Source organism: Tremella mesenterica, assembly GCF_000271645.1.
Source record: "Tremella mesenterica DSM 1558 unplaced genomic scaffold TREMEscaffold_4, whole genome shotgun sequence".
Classification (NCBI taxonomy): Eukaryota; Fungi; Basidiomycota; class Tremellomycetes; order Tremellales; family Tremellaceae; genus Tremella; species Tremella mesenterica.
The window spans coordinates 339,493-364,782 of NW_006711228.1; the positions used below are offsets into that span (position 1 = coordinate 339,493).

The following is a 25,290-nucleotide window of genomic DNA, read 5'->3' on the forward strand; positions in this document are numbered from 1 at the left end:
TCCTTCCCTCCTCCCCTCCTCCCCTCCTCCCCTCCTCCCCTCCTCCCTCTCGTACGTTTCCGACGGATTATCTCGCTACTTCCTTGTGATCAGCATCTAGTCTCGTGACTTTGACCGTCCCAAACATGTGAAAGCCAAGTTGTAGAATGCTTCCAGCTGTACCGTACGTTCCCGCGGAAAGCTGATCCGTAGTGCTCGTCGTCAACTGGCATTTGACATTTGGTGGCTCGGCTTTGCACTCTGGGTAGTATGTATCATCGAGGTCCGTCTTTCCCATTCTTAGGCGCGTTCAGATGAAGCTAACGAGAAGAGAGGTAATTTGGACAAGACGGAGAATGCTAGATGGTTTAATATTTTCGCTGTGATCTTTGAGTTGGTCAGTGCGTATGGGACTGTCGGTCTGTCTCTGGGTGTACCATATGACAATTATTCGTAAGTCTGTGGTGCACATGCCTATATTTTGTATCCCAGTTATCCTTACTCTGACCGTATGTCGCCACATGACCTGATCTTGTCTGTTTTGGCAGACTGAGCTCTTCAGCTCTGGGAATATGAAAGGGGGCCGAAACGTCGTTGTTCAGCTCAGTGAAGAAGCCTTGGTGTAGATGATATGAGCTGATACATAGATTGTGCGGATCATTCAGGACATTGTCGAAATTAGTCGTGATTGCGGTCATGCTCCGTGGACGTCATCGAGGATTGCCAGTGGCGGTGAGTTTCATTCTTGCTCATCCGGTCATCCCTCTGTCAGGTTTCGTCTGGACTATAACAATCTCCTACACACACTTCATCATCTTGGATCTGACTCCATATCTCGCTACGATGAGACTCCGAATATCGTTCTGTCGCATCCTCTTCTCAGGAAGCTTGCAAGTAGCGGACTTTTTATATTTGATGAAGTAGCACAACTAACATCTAGATTGATCGTGCCGTCATGTGTAAGTTCTACCCTCTCTCCCTTTTGCCCTCTTGGCAACTTGTCTTACCTTGTATCATGCTGATTTCCAGTACCAAAAGATTTCACAGAACAAGATGAAATAGCTTTTGAACAAGAACGTTCACGTCGATTATCTCGTCGAACATCTTCCATCCTTCCTGATCCCAATTCTTTCCCTTCGAATCCAAATGGATTCTCCACTACACGTAATCATGTAAGAAGAGGATCAAGAAGTTCTTTCACTTCTGAACCAATCAGAAACCCTTCTGATCCTTTTATCCTTGGTCCAAAAACTTCAGTCTCCATGCCTGTTCCTCATAAACAATCATCTCAAACTCAATTTCTTCAAGGACAAGTTTCACAGCCATCAACACCATTACAATCGTCTCCGTTGGTGATGAATACGGAAAGTCCTTTATCGCGATCTCCTTCCAGACGAGGAAGTGGGGAAAAGGATGTTCATTCTGCTTCAAGACGAGGAAGCGTGGATACTAATATACATCCCTTAAGATGGGAAAGTGCAGAGAGGGAAAATCTTTCTACTTCAAGACGAGGAAGTGCGGATAAAGATAATTCTGGGAATGGGAATAATGAGGAAAAGGATGAGAATAATTTTGAGAAAGAGAGAGGTCGGATAAATGGGATGGAAAGAGATAGATTAAGATCAACAATGCTCACTCCTGTTCATGAAGGTCAAAGTGATATGTCTAGGGAACCTACACAAGTGTGAGAGATATAAATGATAAATAGTTGTATTATTTCAATTAGGTGTAAACGTATGGCATGGCATTGCATTCAATTCTTTGTCATATTGACCATTCTATGACATTGACCATCGACTGAGTGTTTCCATCAACACACTGATTTTATTTCTTTATTCTACTCTCCTTCTTTTCTTTCCAACTCAACAACATATTCGGAAGTACAGTATAAATACCTCACCTCAACTTGAAACCTTCTTCCACCCCATTCCTCATTTGTTTAATAGCACCCTCTGCATCCTTCGCACCGAACACAGCTGTACCAGCAACCAAAACGTTCGATCCCGCTTTCCCACATTGACAAGCATTACCAGGTCCTACTCCCCCATCTACTTGAATATTCTTATCCGGAAACCTGTTACGTAGATCCGATACTTTCTCTAAACATTCAGGAATAAATTTTTGACCTCCTCTACCTGGTCGGACGGTCATGACTAATAAATGATCGGCTTTTGAACCTATGGAGGAAGTGATGACTGATGATGGTGTTTCTGGTGAGATTGCAATTCCAGCTAAAAGGTTGTGAGAATGAATGAGATCTATTACTTGTTCTGGGTTCGCTAAGTGATCAGTTCATCTTCTTCGTCGTCGAATATCACCCCAGAGCGATCTTATTACAGGATCGTACAAGTTTGAGGATTCGTTAAGACCGTGTGGAGATTTTGTGTATACCGTCTGACGAAAGAACCCCCTGGACTAACACATGGTCTCTAAGGTTTGGAAGGTGGTATACACGTGGGCAACGAAAAATAAAAAGAAGGATAAATGGGTAAACCACCCTTCATCCGTCTTAGATCAAAATCAGACGATTATGGAGAAACTGATTTATCTTACAAGAGACAGAGGGTATCTTACAAGAGACAGAGAGGGAGAGGAGGGAGGGATGAGGGAATTAAAACCCACAAGTAGCTTCATAATGAAAAGTATACAATTTCCCACCTGCTTTAGCTATCTCCGGTACCCATTTTTCAGGATCAGAAACCATCATATGACAATCCATAAAGATATCAGGAACGTTATCCCTTACGCAACTTATGATAGGAGCACCAAGTGTGATGTTGGGTACGAAATGACTATCATCAATTTGAACTCCTTTTGAGATAGGAGGTCGAGGAGAGGGACTTACCCATCCATCACATCTGACATTAGCTCCTTCAATCATCAACCCCTTCATTCTTATCATTCAATACCACGACCAGTGCTGTTTTGTGGGATATTAGGGGTGGTATACGGTGAGAAGATAATGACATATGGAATGTAGATGGGTGGAAGGAGATTAGGAGAAGTACCCACCCATGTGAAGCCAATCGGCCCCTCCTGCTAACATACGCTTACATTCCGCCGCGAGGTTTGAGAGGTCGCTCTGTTCTTTTAGCTTTCGTCTAAGTTGAGAGGGATACGACTTACGGCTAAGACAGAAGGAGCGATGATAGGTTGAGGAACTGATGTTTGGTCTGACATGGTCAATGTGGCTTGCTAGGGAATGTGGACGGAAGAGAGAGAAAGGTAAAGTATCTATGATAGGCAGCGATCGCCGGTGTGGCAGTTGTGGCACTATACGCAATGTGGCAAATGTGTATAGTACGCGGGTTGAAACGGCGGCCAGGTTCTTGTTGTCACGGCCGTCGAGCAACTTCTTCCTTATAGACCGACGGTCGACGAACCTCGGCTAACTTCACGCTTCTGAGTCGATGTCTCACCCAACCAGGAGGGCGCAGACGTCGAAAGGAGTGTAACTACGGCGTACTTCGGCGTAGTTACTCTAACTAAGGCTTTGTTCTATTGATGGCGATGTATCTCGATGTATAGCTATCTCTATTTGTCTTTTACTACTGACAACAATCAAGGATCGCTGAAGAAGTTCAGCGATCTGTAAACTATCTATACTACTCCTCTCTTCTCATAGAACGTCCCTCAACTCCTGCACTGCCTCACGCTCAGTCCTCTTCGTTCAACTTTGCCGTACCTCGCCGTATCCCCGATATCCTACTCCGCTCACCTCGACTAACTTCGCCTAACTTCCCCTGTTCTGCTCTCCCTCGGTTCCCTTCCCCTAACTTCGCCGTAGTTCTCCGCTAGGCGGGGTTATCGTGACAAATACCCTCTTGGTTCTCGTAACTTCGCCGTAGTTGGTCTCAGTGGTTCGAGTGGAGGTTGGTGGTGGTGAAAAGGAAGGTCGGTGATGGTGAAAGGAGGGTCGGTGATGGTGGTTGTCAGGGATGTTACGACGTAGTTCGTGACAGTCGCCCCCTCCTTAGGCGCGAACGTCCTCGTGAGCTTTGTATGCATGTAATGAAGAAAAGGACACTCAGCAGGTTACAGGAAACACAATTGGTCATATAACAGTTGTTGGTAGATGATACCATGGTTCGTTGTTAAACGGACAGTAAACTTCGTCGAAGTTCATCGTGGTTGCTTGTTGTTACCCTGTGGTAGTTACCTTGTAAGTGAGACAGAGGATTTGGGGTACAACAAACCTCGTCGACGTTCGTCAGCGTATCCCTAACTTATCTGAATGTGAGACACGTAGCGTGGGAATTTTGATCGTCGTCATGGTGTTTGTTGTTGCTGAGACACCTTGTTATGCGAAGTTACCAGCGCCCTGACGACGAGTAGCCATGTCAGTTATACTAAATACTCAGTACTTCGGCCCACTTCTTCTTCTTTCCCAGGACTAATCCTAAATCGTACTATCATCGTCTATCGATTTCCAGTCTTTACCTTACCAAACATATCAATTTGATATATTTCAACAAAATGTCTTCTCGTCCGGAGCTCAATGCCCATAAATTTTTTGCAGATCGCTTCGCCGCTGTCCGTAAGTCTACTTGTACTCTCTATAAGCTACTCTGTCGCTGATTGTCCTAGTCGCTCAGCAGGGGAACTCTCCCCGCCAAGTGTCGTCTATGGGCTTTGGAGCCTTAGCCATCACCGATGGCTCGCCTTCTGCTGCTGCAGCTTCCGCTGCAGTTCCTTCTGCCCCCGCGTCCCCTGCTGCGGTTACGACCCCTCTCTCCTCTGGCCAACAGGAGGTCAGACCTGCTCCTGTTGGCCCTTTGCAAGCTTCGGGTCAGTCCGCTACTGTGGTGGAAATCGACGATGATGATGAAGAGATGGATGGTGATGAGGAGGTGGTTGGTGTTCGTCGTGGCGAAGAGACGGGTGTGTTGGTTGATGATGGTGAGACGGGTGGTGCAGATGATGATGATGAGATGGGTGAGGTCGATGAAGATGAGGAAATCCTCAGTGTTGATCTCGGTGATCCGGCGCTGTTTGAGGATAGAGAACCTTGGGTGTCAGAGTTGGAAAAGTTAAGCCGTATGTCCTCTTGTCATATACCCTGCTCGTAAGTGCTGACATGTAGCTGTTCGTGATAATGAGGGGTCTCCCGAATTCCGCGTACGGCTCCAGACTTCTTTCGGGAAGAAACGGGTTGCGTATCAGGAGAAGATGGATACTCTGGCTGAGATTAAAGCCGAGAAACGTCGCCGTTCCCCTTCCGCCCACGACGAAGTAACCCCTCCTTCGGCGAAACGGGTCAAAGAGACCCCTCGATCCACTACAGGACAGGCTGGATTGTTTCCCTCCCCTTCCCACGAGCCAGGGAGTGCTCGCAAGGCATCGTTGCGAGAGCAGGATAGGCTATGGAGGTTGTTTATCGATGAAAGGGAGCGATGGGAGGTCGCCAGTATCGATGAGTCGTGTGATAGATGTCGGTAGGTTCCTTCCCTAGAAGTTTATACATCTGCTGATCAGTAGCCGTGAAATTATCACGTATGGGAGAGCGAAATGGCCGTGTCTACGACCGGTCAAACCTCATAATCGCGGGTCCCGTTGTGCTTCTTGCACTTCTGGCTCCTGCTCGTTCTGTCCCCCCAACACCGCTCGGGATATTCCTCCTAGACCTTCTGCTCCCCCCGGTCCCCCCTACACTCCGTCCGCCGCTGTTCGCCGCCGTCTCCCCACAGCCCAAGACGGGGACTATCCTTCGCGCTCTCCTTCGGCGAACTTCTCCTCTCCCGGCCCCATCTCGCCGTCACCCGCCGTCCGTCGCCCGCCTAACTCTCCCGTGGCCGGACCGTCTCGTCTCCCTGCTACTCCTTCTGCAGGTTCGTCTCGTCGCGCGCCTCGCCGTGCTCCCTCTGCCTCCCTCCAGCCCTCAACACCTGTGGCTGGCCCATCTCGTCTCCCGGCTACTCCTTCTGCCGGTCCGTCTCGTTCCACCAGGAGCCGTCCTACTCCTGCGTCAACCCAAGAGGAGTCTTCCCTAAGTCTCCCTCCTGCCCTTGGGACCCGAAGCCGTCAACCATCTGCTCCTCCTGCTTCTGGGCTCTCAACTCCTGCACCTCCTGTGAAAACTCCTCCGAAATCTTCGAAAGAGAAAGGCAAGAAGAAGAAAGCTGTCCAGTTCGAACCGGCTGTGGTGGAAAACGAAAGTACTCAGCTACCAGAGGAAATCCCTCCTTCCCTCGACCACCCCACTATTGCTATCGACCCTCGGATACCAGAGGAAGACAAACAGCTAGCCACCTTTCGCTCCGTCATTATTGGTTTAACCACTCAATTACAAGCCAATAGACGAGATACGGCGAAGCTCGTCGAATATTGCGTGAAGTTGGTCTCCGCGATGAATACTCTCTCTCGGACAATGGCAACCCTTGTGAACTCCTCCGACATAGGGCCATTAGGGCGAACTGAGTTAGCTAGAGTCTCCCGAGAGCTCACAACGGACATGAGCGACTTCTTCCGCAATCTCTTCGGCTCTCCTTACCTCCTGAACCCCACTGAGTACATGCTCCCCCCTACACTGGACTGGTTAAAACCATCTCAACCAGCTCGACTCAGTTCTCAGGATGGTGCTTTCCTCGATATCCTGACTCTTCCTGCAGACTGTCTTAGAACGCTTCGTCAGTTGTGGAAGTCACCCAGTCTGAACCTCGCTCGTGATCCTGCCCTCCATGCTGCTCACATTCAGGCCTTTAACACGGCATGGAAGGAGACTCGATCACTTCGGCGGGTAGTATCATCGAAGGGTACGGAGAATAGTTCTGGAGATGGTCCTGCACCGGGGAATGGAGAACAAGGAGGAAGTTCGCAGCAGTGAGTTGTACTTAGCTAATGTTGTATCCAATGTATGAACTACTTCCTCGTCCGTGACCTTACTACTCGTCCTTTCTTCGGTTTATCAGGGTGAAGTTCGTGGAACTTCGCCAATATGTCGTTAGCTCCGTCCACATTCTCTGCCGGTTCCCATGATACTGAATCATCCGTCCCTTCGTAACCTAACCATTCTACTAAGTACTCTAACTTTCCTGTTCTTTTATTTACTCTAGAGTCTACGATGTCCTTCACCTCCCACGACTCTCCTACGTTATCTACTTCCACTGGGCCAGGTGGTTCAGCTCGCTGACCAGGAAATACTGGAGGGTGATACGGACGGAGCAAGGAGACATGGAATACATCATGGATACCTGCCATCGTTCCCGGTAATTCCAGTTTACAAGCGTGAGAACCTACCTGCCGTACTACCTTGTACGGCCCACTTTGCTTAACATCCAACTTCTTCATTGGTCTCTTAGTCTTAATATTCTCCAAGGACAACATAACTAGGTCACCTTCCACGAAGTTCGGCGTAGTTCGGTGTTTCCTATTGTATCCTTCGGCGTACTTCTCGTTAGCTCTCTCGATCCCCTCAATACATTCTTTGTGTATTTCGGTTAAGTCTTTTACCGCTACTGTAGCAGCAGGTACCTCAACCTCACTGGTCTTAATCTCTTCAGCCCACCGAGGGTGGTACCCATAGTTCGCATAAAACGGTGTCTTGTTTATCGCAGAATGGTGGGTGTTGTTATAAGCGAAGCTCGCTCGAGCAAGCAGCTTTGACCAGTCGTTTTGCTGATAAGAAGTGAAGATTCTAAGGTATAGTTCGAGGGATTGATTTGTTCGTTCAGTCTGTCCATCAGTCTGTGGATGATACGCAGTAGAGAGATGTAGTCTTATCCCGAGACTATCGGTCAAGTTCTTCCAAAACTTCGAGGTAAACTTCGATCCCCTGTCCGACACTATGTTCTCCGGTAACCCATGCTGAGCCACCACATAGTCCATTATCAGCTCTGATAGCCCAGCTGCGGTCAACTTCGTCGTAGTTGGGATAAAAACCGCCCATTTGGTCAATCGGTCCACTACTACCAGTATCGAATTATACCCATGGGAATTCGGGAGTTCTTCAATAAAATCCATCGAGATACTGGACCAAGGTTTCGTAGCCACCTCCAGCGGTTTAAGCTCTCCATGAGGTTTCTGCCTGTTAGTCTTTGCTCTCTGACATACCGCGCATCCAGCAACATAATCTTCGACATCCTTCCTTACTCCAACCCAGACATAATCCCTCAGGACTAGTTCAAGGGTCTTCGCCGAACCTGGATGACCGGCCAAGGCTGAGTCATGTCGCATCTTCATGATTTTTAGCCGAGCGTTGGCGTGGTTTGGCACATAAGTACGATCATCGAACGTGAGGAACCCCCTTGAGTTCCAACCTCCACGAAGTATTAGGGGGGACCGCGAACTACGGCGTAACTCGGCGACCGACTCTGGTTCCTGTACGTCATCTTGACATGTCGGATGAGAGCACTCAGCACAGGTTACCCCCAATAGTTCTTTCCTAACCTCCTCCACCTCTTCGTCCTCCTGTATTCCAATTATCAAATCCATAGGATCAATGAGGTCGTTTTCCCGTACTTCCTTTGTACCCTGTAAAGCTCGAAGTAGGTGCTGTAACCCAGAGCTAGTGTCATCAAGTTTGTCGAACTTCGGCAAACCTTGAATAAGATTGCTCTCCTGCACCATGGTACTCCCTTTTCCCGAGTGGTAGTCTGCTCTTCTAGACAGTCCGTCCGGCAGTGTGGCTTGTTTTCCTGGTCGGTACACCATTTTGAACCTGAAATTAGAGAGCTCTTCGACCCACCTACCCTGCCTAGGGCTAAGTTGTTTAGGTTCCATCCAATACGTCAAATTCAAATGATCTGTGAGAACTGTAGTCTCTACCTGTAGTAGTAAGTGTCTCCTTCTCCTGAAGGCTTCAACGATAGCTAGTAACTCCTTTTCGCCTACCGTGTAGTTCAACTGCGCCGCCTGAAACGCTCCGGACTCGATAGCCACCGGGTGTTCTTGTCCCAACTCGTTCACCTGCGAAATTATGAAACCCCAGCCGAAGAACGACGCATCTGTTTGTAGTAGCGTCTTCAACGAGGGATCAAAGTGAGCCAATACTGGGGCCCTACACATCCTCTCCTTTAATTCCTTAAAAGCTCTTTCCTGTTCTACTCCCCAAACAAACGGTACATCCTTCCTGGTGAGATCATTGATCGGTTTAGCAATTCTGGAGAAGTTGGGGACAAAACGCCGATAATAACTGACAACTCCCATAAATCCTCTGCTCTCTCGCAAGTTCTTAGGGCGAGGGAAAGATACGACAGCATCGATGTATTCCGGATTACTAGAAATCCCTTCTCGCGAAACCACGAACCCCAGGAAGACTACCGAATCTCTTTCAAACTCGCACTTACTTGCTTTTACGAACAAATTCGACCTTCGAAGCACTTCGAACACCTTCGCCGTAGTTCCTCTTAGTTCCTCCAATGTTTGACCGTAGATGAGTATATCATCTATGTAGACAACTACTCCTTTACCCAGCAGCTCTCGAAAACTTTCATTCAAGAAGTGCTGAAACACAGCAGGAGCATTTCGTAGACCGTCTCGGACAACAAGAGACTCGAACATACCGTACTGAGTCCTGAACGCTGTCAGGTGTTCGTGTCCTTCCTTTACTCGTAGGAGTTGATAAGCCCCAATCAGATCTAACTTGCTGAAATACCTCGCTTTCCCTAGTTCTTCGGTTATCTGGCCGATCAGAGGCAGCGGATAGGCGTCGGGTATCGTTGCCTCGTTCAACTTTCGGTAATCAATGACCATTCGCCATTGACCTTTTGCTTTCTTCGGTACCAAGAACATCGGTGATCCGTAGGGCGAATTACTGGGTCGAACTCTTCCGGCCGATATTTCGCGATCTAGGATGTCTCTCAGCGCACTTCTCTGATCTTCTCCAAGCGAGTAGAGTGGAGCAACCTTCAGGTTCGCCCCCTCCTTAAGATCAAACTCCAGATCATAGCCCCTCGAGGGAGGTAATTCTTCACCTCCCTTCCTTGGGTTAAAAACATCAATGAACGAGTGATATTGTTCAGGAACCACCTGATACAATTCCTCCTGTTCCTCCGGACTCAGTTCATCCTGGTCATCTTTGTCTCGGAGATCTATCGCGTCCGTCGGAGTCGGCAGCCCTATGGCCGCTAACTTCGCCGCACTTGGTGGGGTTGGGATGGGAAATTTCACCGAGTTGTCTCTTCCATCAAGGACAACCCCTTCCTTCCTCATCCAGTCCCACCCTATCACAACATCTGCGTCGCAGAGCGTCGTTACATCGAGACAAATAGACCGCACTTCGGCGTCCTTCGTCAAACTAAATCCGACTTCGATAAACTCGGTGATGGGTCCAGCGACACTCACCGAGCCGTCGAACATGTGAACGGGTACGCTCACCTGATATCGCCTCTTTTCTACACCTATCTTCGCTGCTGCCCTAGGGCTTATATATGAACAAGTAGCTCCAGTGTCCCAGAGCGTAGTTAGCTTTATTCCATTAATGAAAATGTCCGATTTAGGTTGATCTCTGGAAACGGAAGGGATGGGGAGATGATTATCGACATTGCATGAACAAGGGGTACTGAGTGGTGTATTTCTGTATTCACAATCCTCTGGCTCCATCAGCTGTGTTTCTTTTATGGGTTTGGGAATGGTGGCCGAGAGAATATGGCGGACCCGCCGAGCCTCGCCTACTGCGACAGGTCCTCTTCTTTTCCCTGGTCCTCTTCCAAATCTACTTCTCCTCCAACCGCATTCAAGTTCCTCCTCTGTCCGAGAGGTACTGCGTTCCCTCCCGATCCTCCACCACGTTCTCCGAACTTCTCCCCCCATGGAGGCAACAGTCCAACCTTAACCTTAGCCTCCCTTACAGGACATTCCTTCAGCCAATGTCCTGTTTCACCACACTCCGTACACTTCCCCTCTTTCCTCCTTGTCTCCCTCAGGTCGGCGTTCGGCCTAGGCCATTTTCGGCGAACTTCGTCGATGTTCGGCGGCGGACTCCTTACCACCGTGGACGTCATGGCCGCTTGGACACCAACTTGCGCCGAAGGTTGTCCCTTTTCCCACTTCTTCTCTTCTTTCTTCTCCGTCCTCTGACTCTCTACCACTGTTGTTGTCTTTGTCCCTCCTTCCCTCCTCCTCTCTGCCTCCTTCTCCACTTGTCTCCTCCACAGGCGGTTGTCCAAGGGAATTACAAACTCCAATAGCTCCTTCACAGTCCCAAACGATCTGCCATGTCTTGCAATTTCATCCAGGAGGTGCGATTTTAAACCTTTCTTAGCCCGATCGACCAAGTTTCCGTCATCAGACCACTTGAGTATCGCCACATGTCGCTGAAAGGCAGAGAAGTAATCCGAAGCAGACCCGGTTTGTTTGAGATCATTGAGCTGTCGGGCTGCAGTTCCTTCTTTGTCTGGGTCGCCGAAGTTAGTCTTGAGATACTTGACGAACTGGTTGTGCGCCGTGAGGTATTCCGGGAGAGGCCTTTTCGATAGATCGGGTTGAACGGCAAGAAGGGGAGTTTCGCGTAAGTGAGAGATCATGAAAAAGACCTTTTTAGTGTCGTCGGGGAAAAGGTGAGAGTTTAACTCGAAATGTACGTCGCACTCAGACAGAAAAGCGGTTAACTTGTTCCGCTCTCCTCTCCAGAAATCCGGGTTAGGCAACTTTATCCCCTTCCTTTGTTCCCCAACTACGCTTGGAGTCGCCGAAGTTTGCCGTCCCATGGCGTACCTCACCCCTTCTGATATCCCTTCTGCAATTCCCCCCACTGTCTCCCTTTTCCTTCTTTGCTCCCACTCCTCCCTACGCCTCCTCTCCTCCATCATATCCTTGTTCATATTTGCCACCATCTGCACCAAGGCTAACATCACCCCTTGAGTCCCTCCTTCTCCGAAGTTCGTCCCACTTCCAGTGTTTTCTGGCCGTGGGGTTTGATCCGATCCCATTGGGGATCCAATAGGTGGGAGAATATCGGCCATAGGTGTAGGAGGATTAGAAGGTACTGGTGGAACGGACTCATCTCCTTGAACTGACCCCCCTACGCTATCTTCCACCCCAAGGTCCTGTCCCATCGCTCTTCTAAGCTCCTCCAATGCTCTCCTCTCATTATCCTCCATCCTGTCTTCACCCCTACTCATGCCTCGCGTAATTCTCCTTTCCGGTTCCATATTATCTTCGTACTTCTCCGAGGTTCGCACGGGTCGTCGGTAAGAGCGATCCTTGATACTGTCACGGCCGTCGAGCAACTTCTTCCTTATAGACCGACGGTCGACGAACCTCGGCTAACTTCACGCTTCTGAGTCGATGTCTCACCCAACCAGGAGGGCGCAGACGTCGAAAGGAGTGTAACTACGGCGTACTTCGGCGTAGTTACTCTAACTAAGGCTTTGTTCTATTGATGGCGATGTATCTCGATGTATAGCTATCTCTATTTGTCTTTTACTACTGACAACAATCAAGGATCGCTGAAGAAGTTCAGCGATCTGTAAACTATCTATACTACTCCTCTCTTCTCATAGAACGTCCCTCAACTCCTGCACTGCCTCACGCTCAGTCCTCTTCGTTCAACTTTGCCGTACCTCGCCGTATCCCCGATATCCTACTCCGCTCACCTCGACTAACTTCGCCTAACTTCCCCTGTTCTGCTCTCCCTCGGTTCCCTTCCCCTAACTTCGCCGTAGTTCTCCGCTAGGCGGGGTTATCGTGACAAATACCCTCTTGGTTCTCGTAACTTCGCCGTAGTTGGTCTCAGTGGTTCGAGTGGAGGTTGGTGGTGGTGAAAAGGAAGGTCGGTGATGGTGAAAGGAGGGTCGGTGATGGTGGTTGTCAGGGATGTTACGACGTAGTTCGTGACACTTGTCATGAACCGGGTAGGGAGTCCTTGATCATAAAAACCTTCCTATAAGTCTCAATATCAATTGTGCCCAGAAGAATCGATCACCCTATAATTAATCACTGTTCGGGACAGGTCTCACCGTGTATGATTGTTGACTGAGCTTTGCATACAGGTTGTCAGATCTACTCCAATCAGTTGTCCTCGGTCGAGGAACAGGTCATACCGGAAAACATGCTTGTTACTCGAAATGTGGTGGAATGCACCTCTCTTTTTGTTGCTAGGAATAACCTCAGTCCCAAGAAAGCGACTAACTGATATGATTGACAGGTTATTAGCTGGGGTGAACATATAAGAGAGGTTAAGTCAATATATCATCTCACCCTCAAAGACTGTGCATGATCCATGATTCCTGTACGTGCTTCTAACCACTCTACCTCACTAGTCAAACTCGAACTCGAACTCGTTAACATCAGCGCTCCGTACCTTTCACCTGATCTTCCAAAAGTGAACGGGATGATAGTAAATCATATTCTGAATGGATCAGGCACGACTGACTGTGTTGAGGACACAATTTGTTTGTTTCGCTCCCAACATCTTGGAAGGAATCGTCACTGAATCCGACTTCATGATCAGTACGAGGAGTAGTCCCCTTTTTGATTTCGTCTCCTGTGACCGAATGGAGGAGGGAATCACCACACTTTCGTTGCGATCGTGTGGCCATGTTCACCCCTTTAGCCGCATCTTCTGTTCGATCCTCGTCCTCAGTTCCATCCGCCCTCTGCGTTTGTGTGGCTGTATGCGAAGGGTGGCGAGTGATAGAGGTGCCTGTCTTGAAGGGTGAGAAGAGATAGGTGCCGAAAATTTGCTGGAATTTTAAACCGGTAGCGTCGGCAATATAGTTAACAGCCCCTTGGAACGAAGCAGTGATGGAAGACATGATGTTAGCCGATAGAATCGGGCCAGGACGGCCGAACCGCCGTTAGATAATTACCCCTTCCGTCGAATATTTCTCCGTTCAACTTATCCTCTGAACTTTATTCGATCGTCTCTGGTTTTATGCGTGTGAGTGGAATGTGATAAGTATAGAGACATGTAGAATTGATGCATGCTCTTTTTCCCCCCTGTATTACCATCTAATTATCAGCAATCAGATTAACAGTCGGAAGTCCACTTACCTCTGTGTATAATAAAGGCAAGTTCCACTTCTACTCTCCCCTCATAATGTCCTCAGTGTCGACTAAGATTTCGTTTGAGAATCTCCCTAAGTTATCCTACGATCCATCAACGTATGCTTCGTGGAGGAAGGCGATCGAGGTGTATCTACAGATAGGCGATGTATGGAATGTCGTCTCAGGTATTGATACCGAACCTGGTCGCGAAGGGGTTAGGCCGGCAACAGAGAGGGCGGGATCAGTACCTCCTACCACGTCCGTCGAAGGACAAGCGGTTGGTAGAAGGATTACTGGAGAAGAGTTGAAAGAGTGGGAAAAGTGGCAAGCGAGGGAGAATAAAGCGCAAGGGATGATCAAGGGAACAGTGACGGAAGCTGTAATGCTTGATTTATCTGAGAAGATGTCAGCTAAAGAAATGTGGGAGTACTGCTTGAAAATGCACGTAACAGCCACGAACGAGAATCAGAGGAATGTCCGTCAAGCATTGTTTAGCTATGACTTGAGGGAAGATGCGACGGCCGAAGAAATGGCTAAGCATGTAGAGGATTTCTCGAAGACAATGGCTGAAGCGAAGTTGGTGGGATTGATCTTTGACTCACAGGCTCGAGCAGGTTTATTCCTCAATACCATCCTAGCACCAGCATACAGGATCATCCACGTAGAACTAATGTCGGTACCCGAAAAGGAAAGGACATGGGACAAAGTATTGTCGATCTTTAACGCAGAAACGGCGAGACGTAAAGCGCGCCCTGTTGGTAGGACCAATAGAAAGGGATTCGCGATGTTCGCCGAAAGGGATAAAGGAATGAGGGTGAACCGAGATAATATCTCTGATGGTCAGCCCAGAAAAGAAACTAGGAAGTGTTATAATTGTGACACTATAGGACATCTAGCGAAGTACTGTCGTAAACCTAAAAGAGAGGATACGAACAGGAAAGAAAACGCAGATGTAAAGGATGGAGGTAAAAAGAAATGGAGGAATAATAAGAATAATAAGAAAGGACATACGGTCTCGAAGGATGAGAACCAGTCCAAGGATAACTCCAAAACCTCCTTGATGTATTCGTCATTGGATGGTGAACACGAGGCATGGGCCGGGATGGCCATGTCGACAGAATCGTGGTTCGATGATGACGAAGGGTACACGAGTAACATCGTATGGCCCGAAGAAATTGAAAACCCGTGGGTTGAGGATAATGAGTGGGTGGGATTAGCTACAGAGTCTAATGACGTGAGCCACACTCGTGTAATCCCCACCTGGGTAGTGGATAGTGGTGCTACTCACCATATAACTCCTCACAGGTCGATAATGACGAATATTAAAAGGCTAGTGGAACCGAGAGTGTTCGGACTAGCATCTGGCAAGTCAATGACGGCTTGGGAAACAGGTGACATTAACCTCGAACTAGATTCAGGACAGAAAATGGTACTGAAAGATGTACATCACGTCCCCACAGCAAAGATAAGTCTTCTCTCCCTCTCGAAGTTACTCTCATGGGGGTGGAAAGCGAATCTAAGTAGTGGTGGTGGATGGATAGGTAAAGGTAAAGAGAAACTAGGTTTGAGGAAACATGACTCACTTTGGTCGGTACGATTCGGCAGAGCAATGTCTGCTGCGATGATCGTGATATCGACACCGAAGGCGACTTCACCACTTGAATCTGAGCATCAGCGACTCGGACATATAGGTGTAGGTAAACTAAAGAATCTAGGTAGACAGGGACTATTGAAGAAGGACTGGGACACTTACAAGAATGATCCCTTTACAACTGATAAATGTCCCGCCTGTATGCAGGCCAAGATAACACGTCTACCGAAGAATAAAGAAGCACCAATGTTAAAAGGAGATGGTGAAGGAGTAGGAATGGATGTTGATATTACTGGTCCGTTCGGTCCGGCTATAAAAGGTGAACGATATTTCTTCGTTGGTGTGGAAAGGGCGAGTCGAATTGTATTCGCTATACCAATAACGACGAAGAACGAAGCGTCTGATATCGTTCGACAGTGTATTTCGAAATTGGAGAAACAGCTTGGTGAGAGGGTGAGGGTGATCAGGTCTGATGGGGGAGGTGAATTCGACAGTCTCGATATGAGGGAATTCTACCTGTCAGCAGGGATCAACCACTACATCACACCGAGATACACACCAGAATTAAATGGAGTGGCGGAAAGAATGATACGTACCTTGAAGGGGATGGTATCAACGATGTTGTTCGACTCAGGACTACCGAACGAATATTGGTCCTATGCTGTCAGATACACCGCCATTATAATTATGAAAACATCGATTGGTGTCAGTGGTAAATCAGGTTGGACATCACTCACAGGAAGAGACACGAATCTAGATAGCGTGTGGAGATTCGGTGAACGATGTTTCGTTCAGATACCGAGGGAGATAAGGCTAAAGTCGAACTTCACGATACCTAGGGGTTCATCAGCCATTATACTAGGTCAAGATGAGGGTGTGAGCGGTTGGATCGTTAGAATGGACGGATCGGGACGAATCGAACACTCACGAGACGTTCGTCGCTCGACAGGACAAATGGTGACTACTAGAGAGTCGCCCGATGTCATCCAAACCCCTCTCGACGCCATCGAAGTAGACCTAAACCCCGTTGTCAACGAAGAAATTTTCCCTGACGACCGCTCAGAAAGTGGCGAACAGGAAAATATCGATAATGAACAAGGAAATGATGTCGACAGAGACAACTCACCTAATACAGGTCCACAACCTACTGAAAGACGACGTGGACAGGGCATTTGGGGAGGAAATTGGGTCTATGAGAACGATATCGTCGAAAATGAGAGAAATGATGAGGAAGGAAGAAATGATGGGGAAGAGGGGATCGTGACGACACGTCACGGACGAATTATTCGACCCCCCCACCGTTTCGCAGGCCTAACAGACTCGTTCCTAGATTTCGGTCGCGAGCCTAATAAGTTAGTCTCACTCGCCTCTATCGCAGGTATCGAAAGTGATACTTCTCTCATTGATCCTATCTCTCCTGAAGAAGCAGTAAACGGCCCAGATGGTGAGAAGTGGCTAGAATCCATGGAGAAGGAGATATCCAACATAGAATCTAAGGATACATGGGTGGAGACGGTACTTCCACCGGGACGAAAAGCCATTGGATGTAAATGGGTATTCAAAGTGAAGACAGATTCTGAGGGAAACTTACTAAAGTACAAGTCACGACTAGTAGCTCAAGGTTTCTCACAGATACCAGGTGTCGACTACGAAGAGACATTCGCACCTGTAGGTAGATCGGGGTCGTTGCGAATACTCTTGACTATAGCAGCAACTGAAGATCTTGAAATTCGTCAGGCCGATGTCGAAGGGGCGTATTTAAACGGTAAACTCGATGTCAAAATTTACATGAAGTATCCCAAGGGGATAAAGCCGAAACCTGGATGTAATACCTTGAAGTTAATAAAGTCTCTTTACGGTTTAAAGCAATCTGGTAGGACATGGTGGATAGAACTCGGCGAAGGATTATCTCACCTAGGTTTTTCAAGAATCGAATCAGATTGGGGTCTTTACTACAGACCAGAAGGGAAAGTCGAAGGAAAGGGAGCAGCAATACTGCTGGCCTATGTCGATGATCTGGTATTAGCCACGAAATCGAAGGAAGAAGCTAAGGAAATTTTCGATGGGCTAGGTAAAAGATGGATAATAACCGACCTGGGGGAGATAAGTACTATCTTAGGTATGAAGGTAACAAGGAACAGAGAAGAAAAGACGATATGGTTAAACCAACCAGCGTACATCGATAAGATAGTTCAGAAGTTTCCAGAAAACGACTTACATCGAGACCGAAAAACGCCGTTACCTCTTACTGCGAAAAATCCTTCGATGTCGGAGGTGGAAAGTGAAATTCGACCATTTCAAGAGTTAATAGGATGTCTACAGTGGTTAGCCACATGTACTCGACCTGACATATCATATGCAGCCTCATACCTTGCTAGGTACCTTACCAAACCGACGAAGAAAGTATGGGAGGAAGGGATAATGGTAATTACCTACCTTCGGTCCACTCGTTTACACGGTATTCGTCTTGGTGGCGAGGCTAGCGATCTAGCAGGATGGGTTGATGCCGATTGGGCAGGTTGTAAAGACACACGACGATCAACTACTGGTTGGATATTTATGATGAACGACTCACCGATAACATGGAGTTCAAAAAGACAAGCTACGGTATCGTCGTCGACAGTGGAAGCAGAGTACATCGCGATGGCTGAAGCAGCGAAGGAAGCTCAGTGGTTGAGGGGATTACTGAGGGAGATAGGCTACGATCAGCTAAATCCTACTGTATTAAATTGCGATAACCAAGGATCGATATCACTAGCGAGGAAACCTGGTACTCACCAGAGGACAAAACATATTGATATTCGACATCATGCCCTTCGAGATCTAGTCAGTAACAAAGTTATTGAACTAGAATACGTTAGCACTGTCTCACAGAGAGCAGATGTACTCACGAAGGCTTTAGGTGGACCAGTACATTCGGTGAATATGTCAGCGATACGGGTAGAACCACCGAAGAAGAAAAACATTGGTTCAGTATACGTGACATTAGATGATGATGAAATCATCGATTACGATTATTCAGATTTCGAGGACCTAGGAGATCTATCAGGTGGTACAGAGAACGAAGTGGTACCAGAGACAGAGTCGGTACCAGAGAGAGAAGTGTGGGTGGAAGGAACTTCAGAGAAACCCACCGAAGGTACCACCGAAGGAAAAGTTCTCGTGAGCCAAAATGTAAAATTTTCAGGTGTACCTAAGAATGTGAGTAATTCTAAGATAGGTCAGAAGCCACCGGTAGAACCTAGAGTCATTAGAGAATTAAGAGAGAGAAATAAGGAAAAGAAGGAAAAGATAAGAGAGAGAAAAGATGGGAGGATACATGACACTAATTGTCATCGATCTGGTATCCCAACAAATTCTCCACATGCTGACAGGCCCTTTCGAGATCGTAAAGAATGTCGAAGAAAGGTGCAGATGCACCTTGACCAGCGTTCGAGAGAGAGACAAGCAACCTTCGGAGGAAACGGATCTGTCGACAGGCCGCCTCCAAGGTACGGACCGAGATATCCGACAGTTCAGCTGGTCAGAGATAATTTTCATGATAAAGTGACTAATGAGCGTACCATGAGCCTCACCAGGCCTCAGGAGAGGAACCAAGGGATCGATACCACCGGGAAGTGGCGAAGACATAATGAAATTGTTAATGAAAATAAAAGTTTCTCGGTGGGTAGCGGTTCTACGAAATATCGTCAGCCAGGACCACGAAGGAAATTCATCGATTCTCGGGAGTCTACTAGCAAACCTGAAGTTTTAAGAAGTAGACAGGATAGAGGGAAGCTCAGACAGTCAGAAACGAGTGATAAAAGTGGAGAAAGACGAAAGGTGGACATACCGATAATTGGAGATAAAAGTGATGAAGTAAAAGGAATGATAGAGAAGAGTCAGTCGTCAGTAGTGAGTGGTAACCACGTGTCAGAGCGGAGCCCCGCAGGGGGCCCCACCGAAATTCATTTCACGATTTCACCTACCACTACTACCACACACATAACACTCAATATCTCATCGTTATTACCTTCTACATCATCACAAACCTCGCCGTCGCCATCGATAAATCGTCCGGGACTACTGCAGAGTCGTGCATTGTCCCGTGGGGGAGTGTTAGCCGATAGAATCGGGCCAGGACGGCCGAACCGCCGTTAGATAATTACCCCTTCCGTCGAATATTTCTCCGTTCAACTTATCCTCTGAACTTTATTCGATCGTCTCTGGTTTTATGCGTGTGAGTGGAATGTGATAAGTATAGAGACATGTAGAATTGATGCATGCTCTTTTTCCCCTCTGTATTACCATCTAATTATCAGCAATCACATGATCAGAGGATTTGGTTCAGCTAATTTCTCTTTCAAGTATGGAGAAGAGAGTAGACGGATTAACTTCTTGTACTCTTATCTTCTCTACCAAGCTCCGTGAGGATAGATAGATACGTGAAAGGAGACTGACGTTCCTTTTCCCGATTGGAAGGCGATTGAGATCCGCGAGATGCGGAGGTGAACTTTCTCTTACGATCCATTGTGTTTTTGATTCATCAAGTCCCCCTGTTTCAAAGTCCTGTTACAACCGATCTAGCTGAATGTGGTTAGAAGTTAGAAGAAAAATAAAGGGTGGTGGTTTCTAGGATCTAGCGCTTTCTATCGTTGAAACTTATCACTTCGGATCAAACCCGTATGGTCCGTGCGGCAATGGGACTTGGCCGGATCAAGAGATGGTCGTCAAGGATCCGGTCGGAGGATTACTGTAGGAACGCCGTGGTTACGGAGTGTCCAAATATATGGAGTGAGATCTTCGCGTTCAGGTCGCAAACATCTTAGGGATGAGGAATTGGGCAGTGGGGTATGACTGCACACAGCCAAGACGGAGAGAGTCCTGTAGGCTGCCTCTGGGAGACTGCATACTAACGCCAAAGCAGCTGAAAGTCATGTGTGTGAGCCATCTTGTCAGAATCTGCAAGCTTGAATCGATGGATTTCAAACCCGTCCATAATGGTCACGGAAGCACATGGCAGAGAGTAGCAGCCAGATTGAGAGGGGAAAGGGGCTAGGGTGATGAGGTTGACACTGTCACGCCGATCTCCTGTCTCTGAGGCAACTAAGTGTGACACTACTTACGTGTTTTTTCAAACGATTGGAACGTGAGCCGATAGAATCTCCCCGTGACGCCGGGATCTTCCTGTCACGGCCGTCGAGCAATTCCTTCCTTATAGACCGACGGTCGACGAACCTCGGCTAACTTCACGCTTCTGAGTCGATGTCTCACCCAACCGGGAGGGCGCAGACGTCGAAAGGGGTGTAACTACGGCGTACTTCGGCGTAGTTACTCTAACTAAGGCTTTGTTCTACTGATGGCGATGTATCTCGATTTATAGCTATCTCTATCTGTCTTTTTCTACTGACAACAATCAAGGATCGCTGAAGAACTTCAGCGATCTTCTCAACTAATATTATCTATCCCTCCTAGACGTTCACCCAACCCTCTAGCGCTTTGACGTACTTCAACGCACTTCGTCCAACTTCCCCGAACCCCGGCCATCCTCTTCCTCCTTTGACTAACTCCGCCTAACATCGCCGCACTTCTGCTCCCATTGTCCCTACCTAGCCTAACTTCATCTAACTTCGCCGTACTTCTGCTCCCATTGTCCCTACCTAGCCTAACTTCATCTAACTTCGCCGTACTTGGTCTCAGGTGTCCTGAGTTACGTGTAGAGTATAGAGGTTAAGTCGTGATGGGGGTTTTGATGGTCAAAGGAGGGTCATTGTTGGTGGAATAATCGAGGTGTCACGACGTAGTTCGTGACACTTCCATAATGATATTTCCTCTTCCTCTTCCGTCACTTTTCCCTTTCATGTTAGTGTGCTATAAACTTTATTTGATTGTCTCTTGTTTACTACATATGAAGGGGTATGATAAGTATAAAGACATGTAGATGCAACACATGCTCTTTTCCCCTCCGTATTAGCATCTGATCACTAGCAAACATCAAAGGGTTATGGCATGTCTTGAGTTACCATGATATCATGATTGTACCCAAGAAAACGTGAACTCCAACAATCTTACTAATGAGATTCATCTTGTTGTCCCAGAGTACCATAGGTATCTAAAAGACAATATAGATCTGCTGTCCTTGCCACACAGGTGACTGGAATCAGAACAAATCCAAGTCTAGTAAGCAGTGCAACTGCTGCTCAAACTCTGCATGAAACATGATTCCTCCTGTATGTTCTTCAATCATACACTACAGTATTTCAATGACTTAACAATATTCCCCATTTACCTTATCTGTGGGTACTGCCAGGTTTCGATTGTGATGCAAGCGGCTTGGAGGGCTTTCCACGAGGTCTGTATCCCTCCGGATTGAGGTCTTCATCACTCTCCTCCTCACTCTCCTCCTCATTACCACTTTCACCTTTGGCGGGCAACTTTTGTGTTGTTGTAGAATTGTCACTGTGCGGGGTACTTGGCACCTGCGTTGCATCGGCGCCACCTTCATTTTCAGTTGTACTTGGTGCGCCCGAAGGCTTCTCATCAGTTCTGTCAGGAAGTTCACTGGGGCCGCTATCTTGTTTTACGCTGTCAGAGGCTCCAAAATCTTCCAGAGTTGAAGGGGTAGTATCAAGGCCTTGATGAGAACCGGTGTCGGTGTCATCATGCTTTGCCAGCAGAGAATCACTTTCGTCACTTTTCACTGAGCTGTTCCTATTACCTGAACTTGATGGATCAGTTGTATTGTAGAGTGGGAGCAATGAGGTCAAGGTTTTGACAGCCGAAACAACGTATCCGGACATAGTCGCAAGTGAGCTTACTTGACACTTGTTTCTCACTTGGATAGTGTTTAAGTTGTTAGAATGAGGACTTTATACCATTCCCATCCCAAGGGACAGGCAGGTCGGACATGAATACGTCTAAGAACGCCATGGTCCGTATCCACCCGACGAAGGCGAGTGCAGCTCACATTTCCACGAGATCCATTATGTTTCTCCACATCATTTTTGGCCCTGTTTCATCTCCATTAAATGATCTAGCTAAAAGTAGTAATGTGACTATATGAACGTGGGAACCAAGCTAAAGTGATTGTTTCTAGCGGTTTCCATGGAGATTCTTACCATTTCTGGTGATTATACGTCATGTCCGTGCTGAACGGGTGAGAGAATCTATGGTCGATAAGCGTGGGAAGGATCTCGTCTCCGCCTTCTTCGATCTCGGCCAAAGTTACCTTTTCAGGAAGGGACATCGAACCGTATACGAGGGGAGGATCGTCAGAAGAGTTAGCAGAGATAGACCGGGGGGCCGGGGGATCGATGGTCAGTAGAAGCTTCGGAAGGGGTTGATTCATGTCATTCGGTTGATGAGTTTGTCATATGAGGGTAGTTCTTTCGTGATCGGTCGCATTCTACTCAACATCCTGATAACATGTTGGTTAGTCTGACTTGTGAGTACCAGTAGTATGGTAAATACCAACAGAATCGAACGAGAATCCACGACAAGTTACACATGATGGATCTTGCTATCATCAATTCACAGACCTCGAGAGTTTCGACGGAGGTCAAGTGGATCAAATACATACTTTCATGATCATACCCATGTAAGCGGAAACAAGAATGTCCCACACCTCTCCGACTTTCATGCTGTCCGGGGACCGTTAGAGATAGTCAGTGGAATGATGATATGAAGAGTCAACGAGTGGGAGGCGTTCCCCTCACGGACGATCACCATAGTCGTAGAGTCACGGTGAGGGTTTGTGGAGATGATCAACGATGTTAAGGCAAGCCATCAGTGGTTTAGTATGAGCTACTCGCGTTGCATCATCTACAATGCACTTTTCAAACCCAGCAAACTAGGCCAACTTCTAGACCAATATTATCGTCATTGTTCCCGTTAGGTATCCAACGCATTTCCGGCATGCTCACCTCCGTGAACTGGGTCTACGGCTGTCAACGACGGTTCCGGTGCTCCTTTTCTTGGATCCTTAACATCTGCAATGAGCTCATCAGTTCTATCCTCCTGATCCGTAAACGCTCCACTATCAGTGGATGGCCTCTGGGAGGACAAGGGACCATCGTCTCCGGAGGCTTGAGGCAATTGTACCACTCGAGTGGTTCGACCGAGGAGACTGATCGGCCAGGTTTCCCTCAGGTTAAACGAGAGGTTGAACGCGCGGCTGGTAGTTCCAAGTATGGTTCTCGCTATTTGACCTAGATAGGAAGGAAGATTGGTCAAAAACGTAAGCCTGCTCTGCGAGACTGGGGTGTCGGATGCGGACGAGTTAGAGTTGTCGTGACTCATTGGGAATCTGAGATCCGGATGCGAATAATCGATAGGTATTAAGAAATCAAACGGATGATTATTTTTGATAGTACGACTATGTATGTCTCCAAAATATGATCGAAAGTTGACAGCCGTATCACCGAATTATCATCGCCCCATTTTTGAGTCGTCTCCGTTCATAGTTTGCATCGCATCGAAATGTAGATCTGTCCCACAGGTCCGTCTTGCTAGTTCTTCCCTTCGAACCGAAGTCAGCTAGTGAGGCTTCCTGGGGCGCGGAAAGGGCAAAAAGGATCGTCTGGTGATAGAGGAAGGTGGTGAAATGATGAGCGTGAGAAGCGGTGCAAGTGATGCATAGTAAACACAATGGGAAGGCGTGTGCGGGAAGAGGACGTGGTTGTCGGTCATGCTGTATGTCAGTATTAGTGTTCAAAGGACAAAGAGCTTGAGATCAGCCGATGGCGTCATCATGAGCGACGAGGGTAGTGTCAGGGGAGGTGTGAAAAGTTATCGCTCCTCCTTTTATGGGGAGAATGATTTTACTTCTGTGAGACTATGAACCCTCTCCGGGACGTTGTCAGATACACAACAGCTTTAGTCACTACATGCAAGTGAGGATTTAACACATTACTATTACTCGGTACGGACATCCTTGGAATCGGTTGTGAAAACATCCCACTGAGACTTCTCTTGAATTGTCTTGGGGTCGCCGATATCACCTCTGATTTCCTTGTCCCCCACGTCATTGGGTTCGTCTACCGTAAAATCCGCTGTCCATCCGAACAGAGTCTTCCATATACTGTCATCCCACGCGGGAGTAGGACCAACTATATTTTTGACAGGTTTCTGTCCAATCTGTTGTTGTGATGTCGGACGGGATGATTTTGACTTTCGCGATTGATACGATGAGAGGTCTAAAAGAAAAGATGGACCAGCCCAAGAGTTCGCTCCGAAGGATGCGTTCTGACCTATGGTGTCTAAGTAAGCTTGCTTGAAGTTCGGGGAAGCTTGAGGCAGTAGGGTTACATGATCCCCACTCCTACTGACAGATTGCAGCACGCATTGACTCTCGACGTTCGCCGAAATAGCTCGGCTGGAATGGTTCGAGGGCGGTACGATGGTGCTGGACATTGCGTACGTGAGGTGAGATATCTTGAGGCTGTGGTCGCTTTTCGGTGTGTGGATTTGATTCGAGATTGGTATGAGACTTTCGAGCAGAAATTTAAGTTGTTGAGCGGCAAAGTGGCAACGAGGGCAGTGAGGTCATCATCGAAGGCGAATAGGAACTTGTTCTAGAAACGGGTATGGTTCGCCTTCTTGACTCGTCTTGCTTGGTCTTCCAGTGATGAAAAGGGTAATTATCAGTCTCCATTGCCTTCCTCCCAGGCGTCAACAATGAGTGCAGACTGAATAAGACATGAATCATAGTAAGTGAGTGTCAAACATATGAAGAGGAGTTTGTATGGTAAGTTAGGGGCAGAATAATGACGTGGCTTTTGTCCGTATCAATGTCGCCACTCACTCACCTAACTACG

At 47.7% G+C, this 25,290-nt stretch overlaps 7 protein-coding genes across 7 annotated transcripts in view; 2 read left to right on the forward strand and 5 right to left on the reverse strand.

Moving 5' to 3' along the window:
* Nucleotides 1–1,100, forward strand: part of TREMEDRAFT_11871 (uncharacterized protein) — a gene marked incomplete at both ends in the record, with an annotated part of 6,218 nt that extends 5,118 nt beyond the window's left edge. The window contains 5 exons of the mRNA XM_007003732.1: nt 193–262; nt 311–432; nt 627–711; nt 920–938; nt 1,009–1,100. Coding sequence (XP_007003794.1) covers nt 193–262; nt 311–432; nt 627–711; nt 920–938; nt 1,009–1,100 — 388 coding nt within the window. The remainder of the gene's footprint in view (nt 1–192; nt 263–310; nt 433–626; nt 712–919; nt 939–1,008) is intronic.
* Nucleotides 1,101–1,707: 607 nt separating this feature from the next.
* TREMEDRAFT_71425 (uncharacterized protein) lies at nt 1,708–3,175 on the reverse strand. The gene is made up of 4 exons (XM_007004269.1): nt 3,106–3,175; nt 2,992–3,061; nt 2,602–2,790; nt 1,708–2,258 (listed from the first exon to the last, which is right to left on the reverse strand). Exons 1-4 carry the CDS (start codon nt 3,157–3,159, stop codon nt 1,876–1,878), a joined length of 696 nt encoding a protein of 231 aa, XP_007004331.1. The 5' UTR covers nt 3,160–3,175; the 3' UTR covers nt 1,708–1,875.
* Nucleotides 3,176–4,455: 1,280 nt separating this feature from the next.
* TREMEDRAFT_61573 (uncharacterized protein) lies at nt 4,456–6,396 on the forward strand (the record flags this gene model as incomplete). The annotated part of the gene is made up of 5 exons (XM_007004035.1): nt 4,456–4,516; nt 4,567–5,016; nt 5,063–5,414; nt 5,458–6,238; nt 6,277–6,396. 5 exons carry the CDS (start codon nt 4,456–4,458, stop codon nt 6,394–6,396), a joined length of 1,764 nt encoding a protein of 587 aa, XP_007004097.1.
* Nucleotides 6,397–10,586: 4,190 nt separating this feature from the next.
* On the reverse strand, nt 10,587–13,673 carry TREMEDRAFT_61575 (uncharacterized protein; the record flags this gene model as incomplete). The annotated part of the gene is made up of 6 exons (XM_007004036.1): nt 10,587–10,979; nt 11,670–12,182; nt 12,351–12,409; nt 12,513–12,570; nt 13,117–13,226; nt 13,292–13,673. The coding sequence occupies 6 exons, from the start codon at nt 13,671–13,673 to the stop codon at nt 10,587–10,589; spliced, it is 1,515 nt and encodes a 504-aa protein (XP_007004098.1).
* An 8,092-nt stretch (nt 13,674–21,765) lies between these two features.
* TREMEDRAFT_61577 (uncharacterized protein) lies at nt 21,766–22,275 on the reverse strand (the record flags this gene model as incomplete). Its single annotated transcript, XM_007004037.1, has 1 exon — nt 21,766–22,275. One exon carries the CDS (start codon nt 22,273–22,275, stop codon nt 21,766–21,768), a length of 510 nt encoding a protein of 169 aa, XP_007004099.1.
* Nucleotides 22,276–23,213: 938 nt separating this feature from the next.
* On the reverse strand, nt 23,214–23,773 carry TREMEDRAFT_61578 (uncharacterized protein; the record flags this gene model as incomplete). Its single annotated transcript, XM_007004038.1, has 2 exons — nt 23,214–23,278; nt 23,398–23,773. The coding sequence occupies 2 exons, from the start codon at nt 23,771–23,773 to the stop codon at nt 23,214–23,216; spliced, it is 441 nt and encodes a 146-aa protein (XP_007004100.1).
* A 615-nt stretch (nt 23,774–24,388) lies between these two features.
* Nucleotides 24,389–24,886, reverse strand: TREMEDRAFT_61579 (uncharacterized protein; the record flags this gene model as incomplete). Its single annotated transcript, XM_007004039.1, has 1 exon — nt 24,389–24,886. One exon carries the CDS (start codon nt 24,884–24,886, stop codon nt 24,389–24,391), a length of 498 nt encoding a protein of 165 aa, XP_007004101.1.
* Nucleotides 24,887–25,290: the final 404 nt, after the last annotated feature.

Excerpts from the sequence above, each read along its gene's own strand:
- TREMEDRAFT_71425 (XM_007004269.1), bottom strand. The coding sequence starts at position 3,159 with ATGTCAGACCAAACATCAGTTCCTCAACCTATCATCGCTCCTTCTGTC. Across the intron at positions 3,062-3,105 it reads TCGCTCCTTCTGTCTTAGCC|AGCGACCTCTCAAACCTCGC; the intron begins GTAAGTCGTATC and ends CTAAAAGAACAG. Across the intron at positions 2,259-2,601 it reads TTTTCATTATGAAGCTACTT|CGAACCCAGAACAAGTAATA; the intron begins GTGGGTTTTAAT and ends CTGATCACTTAG.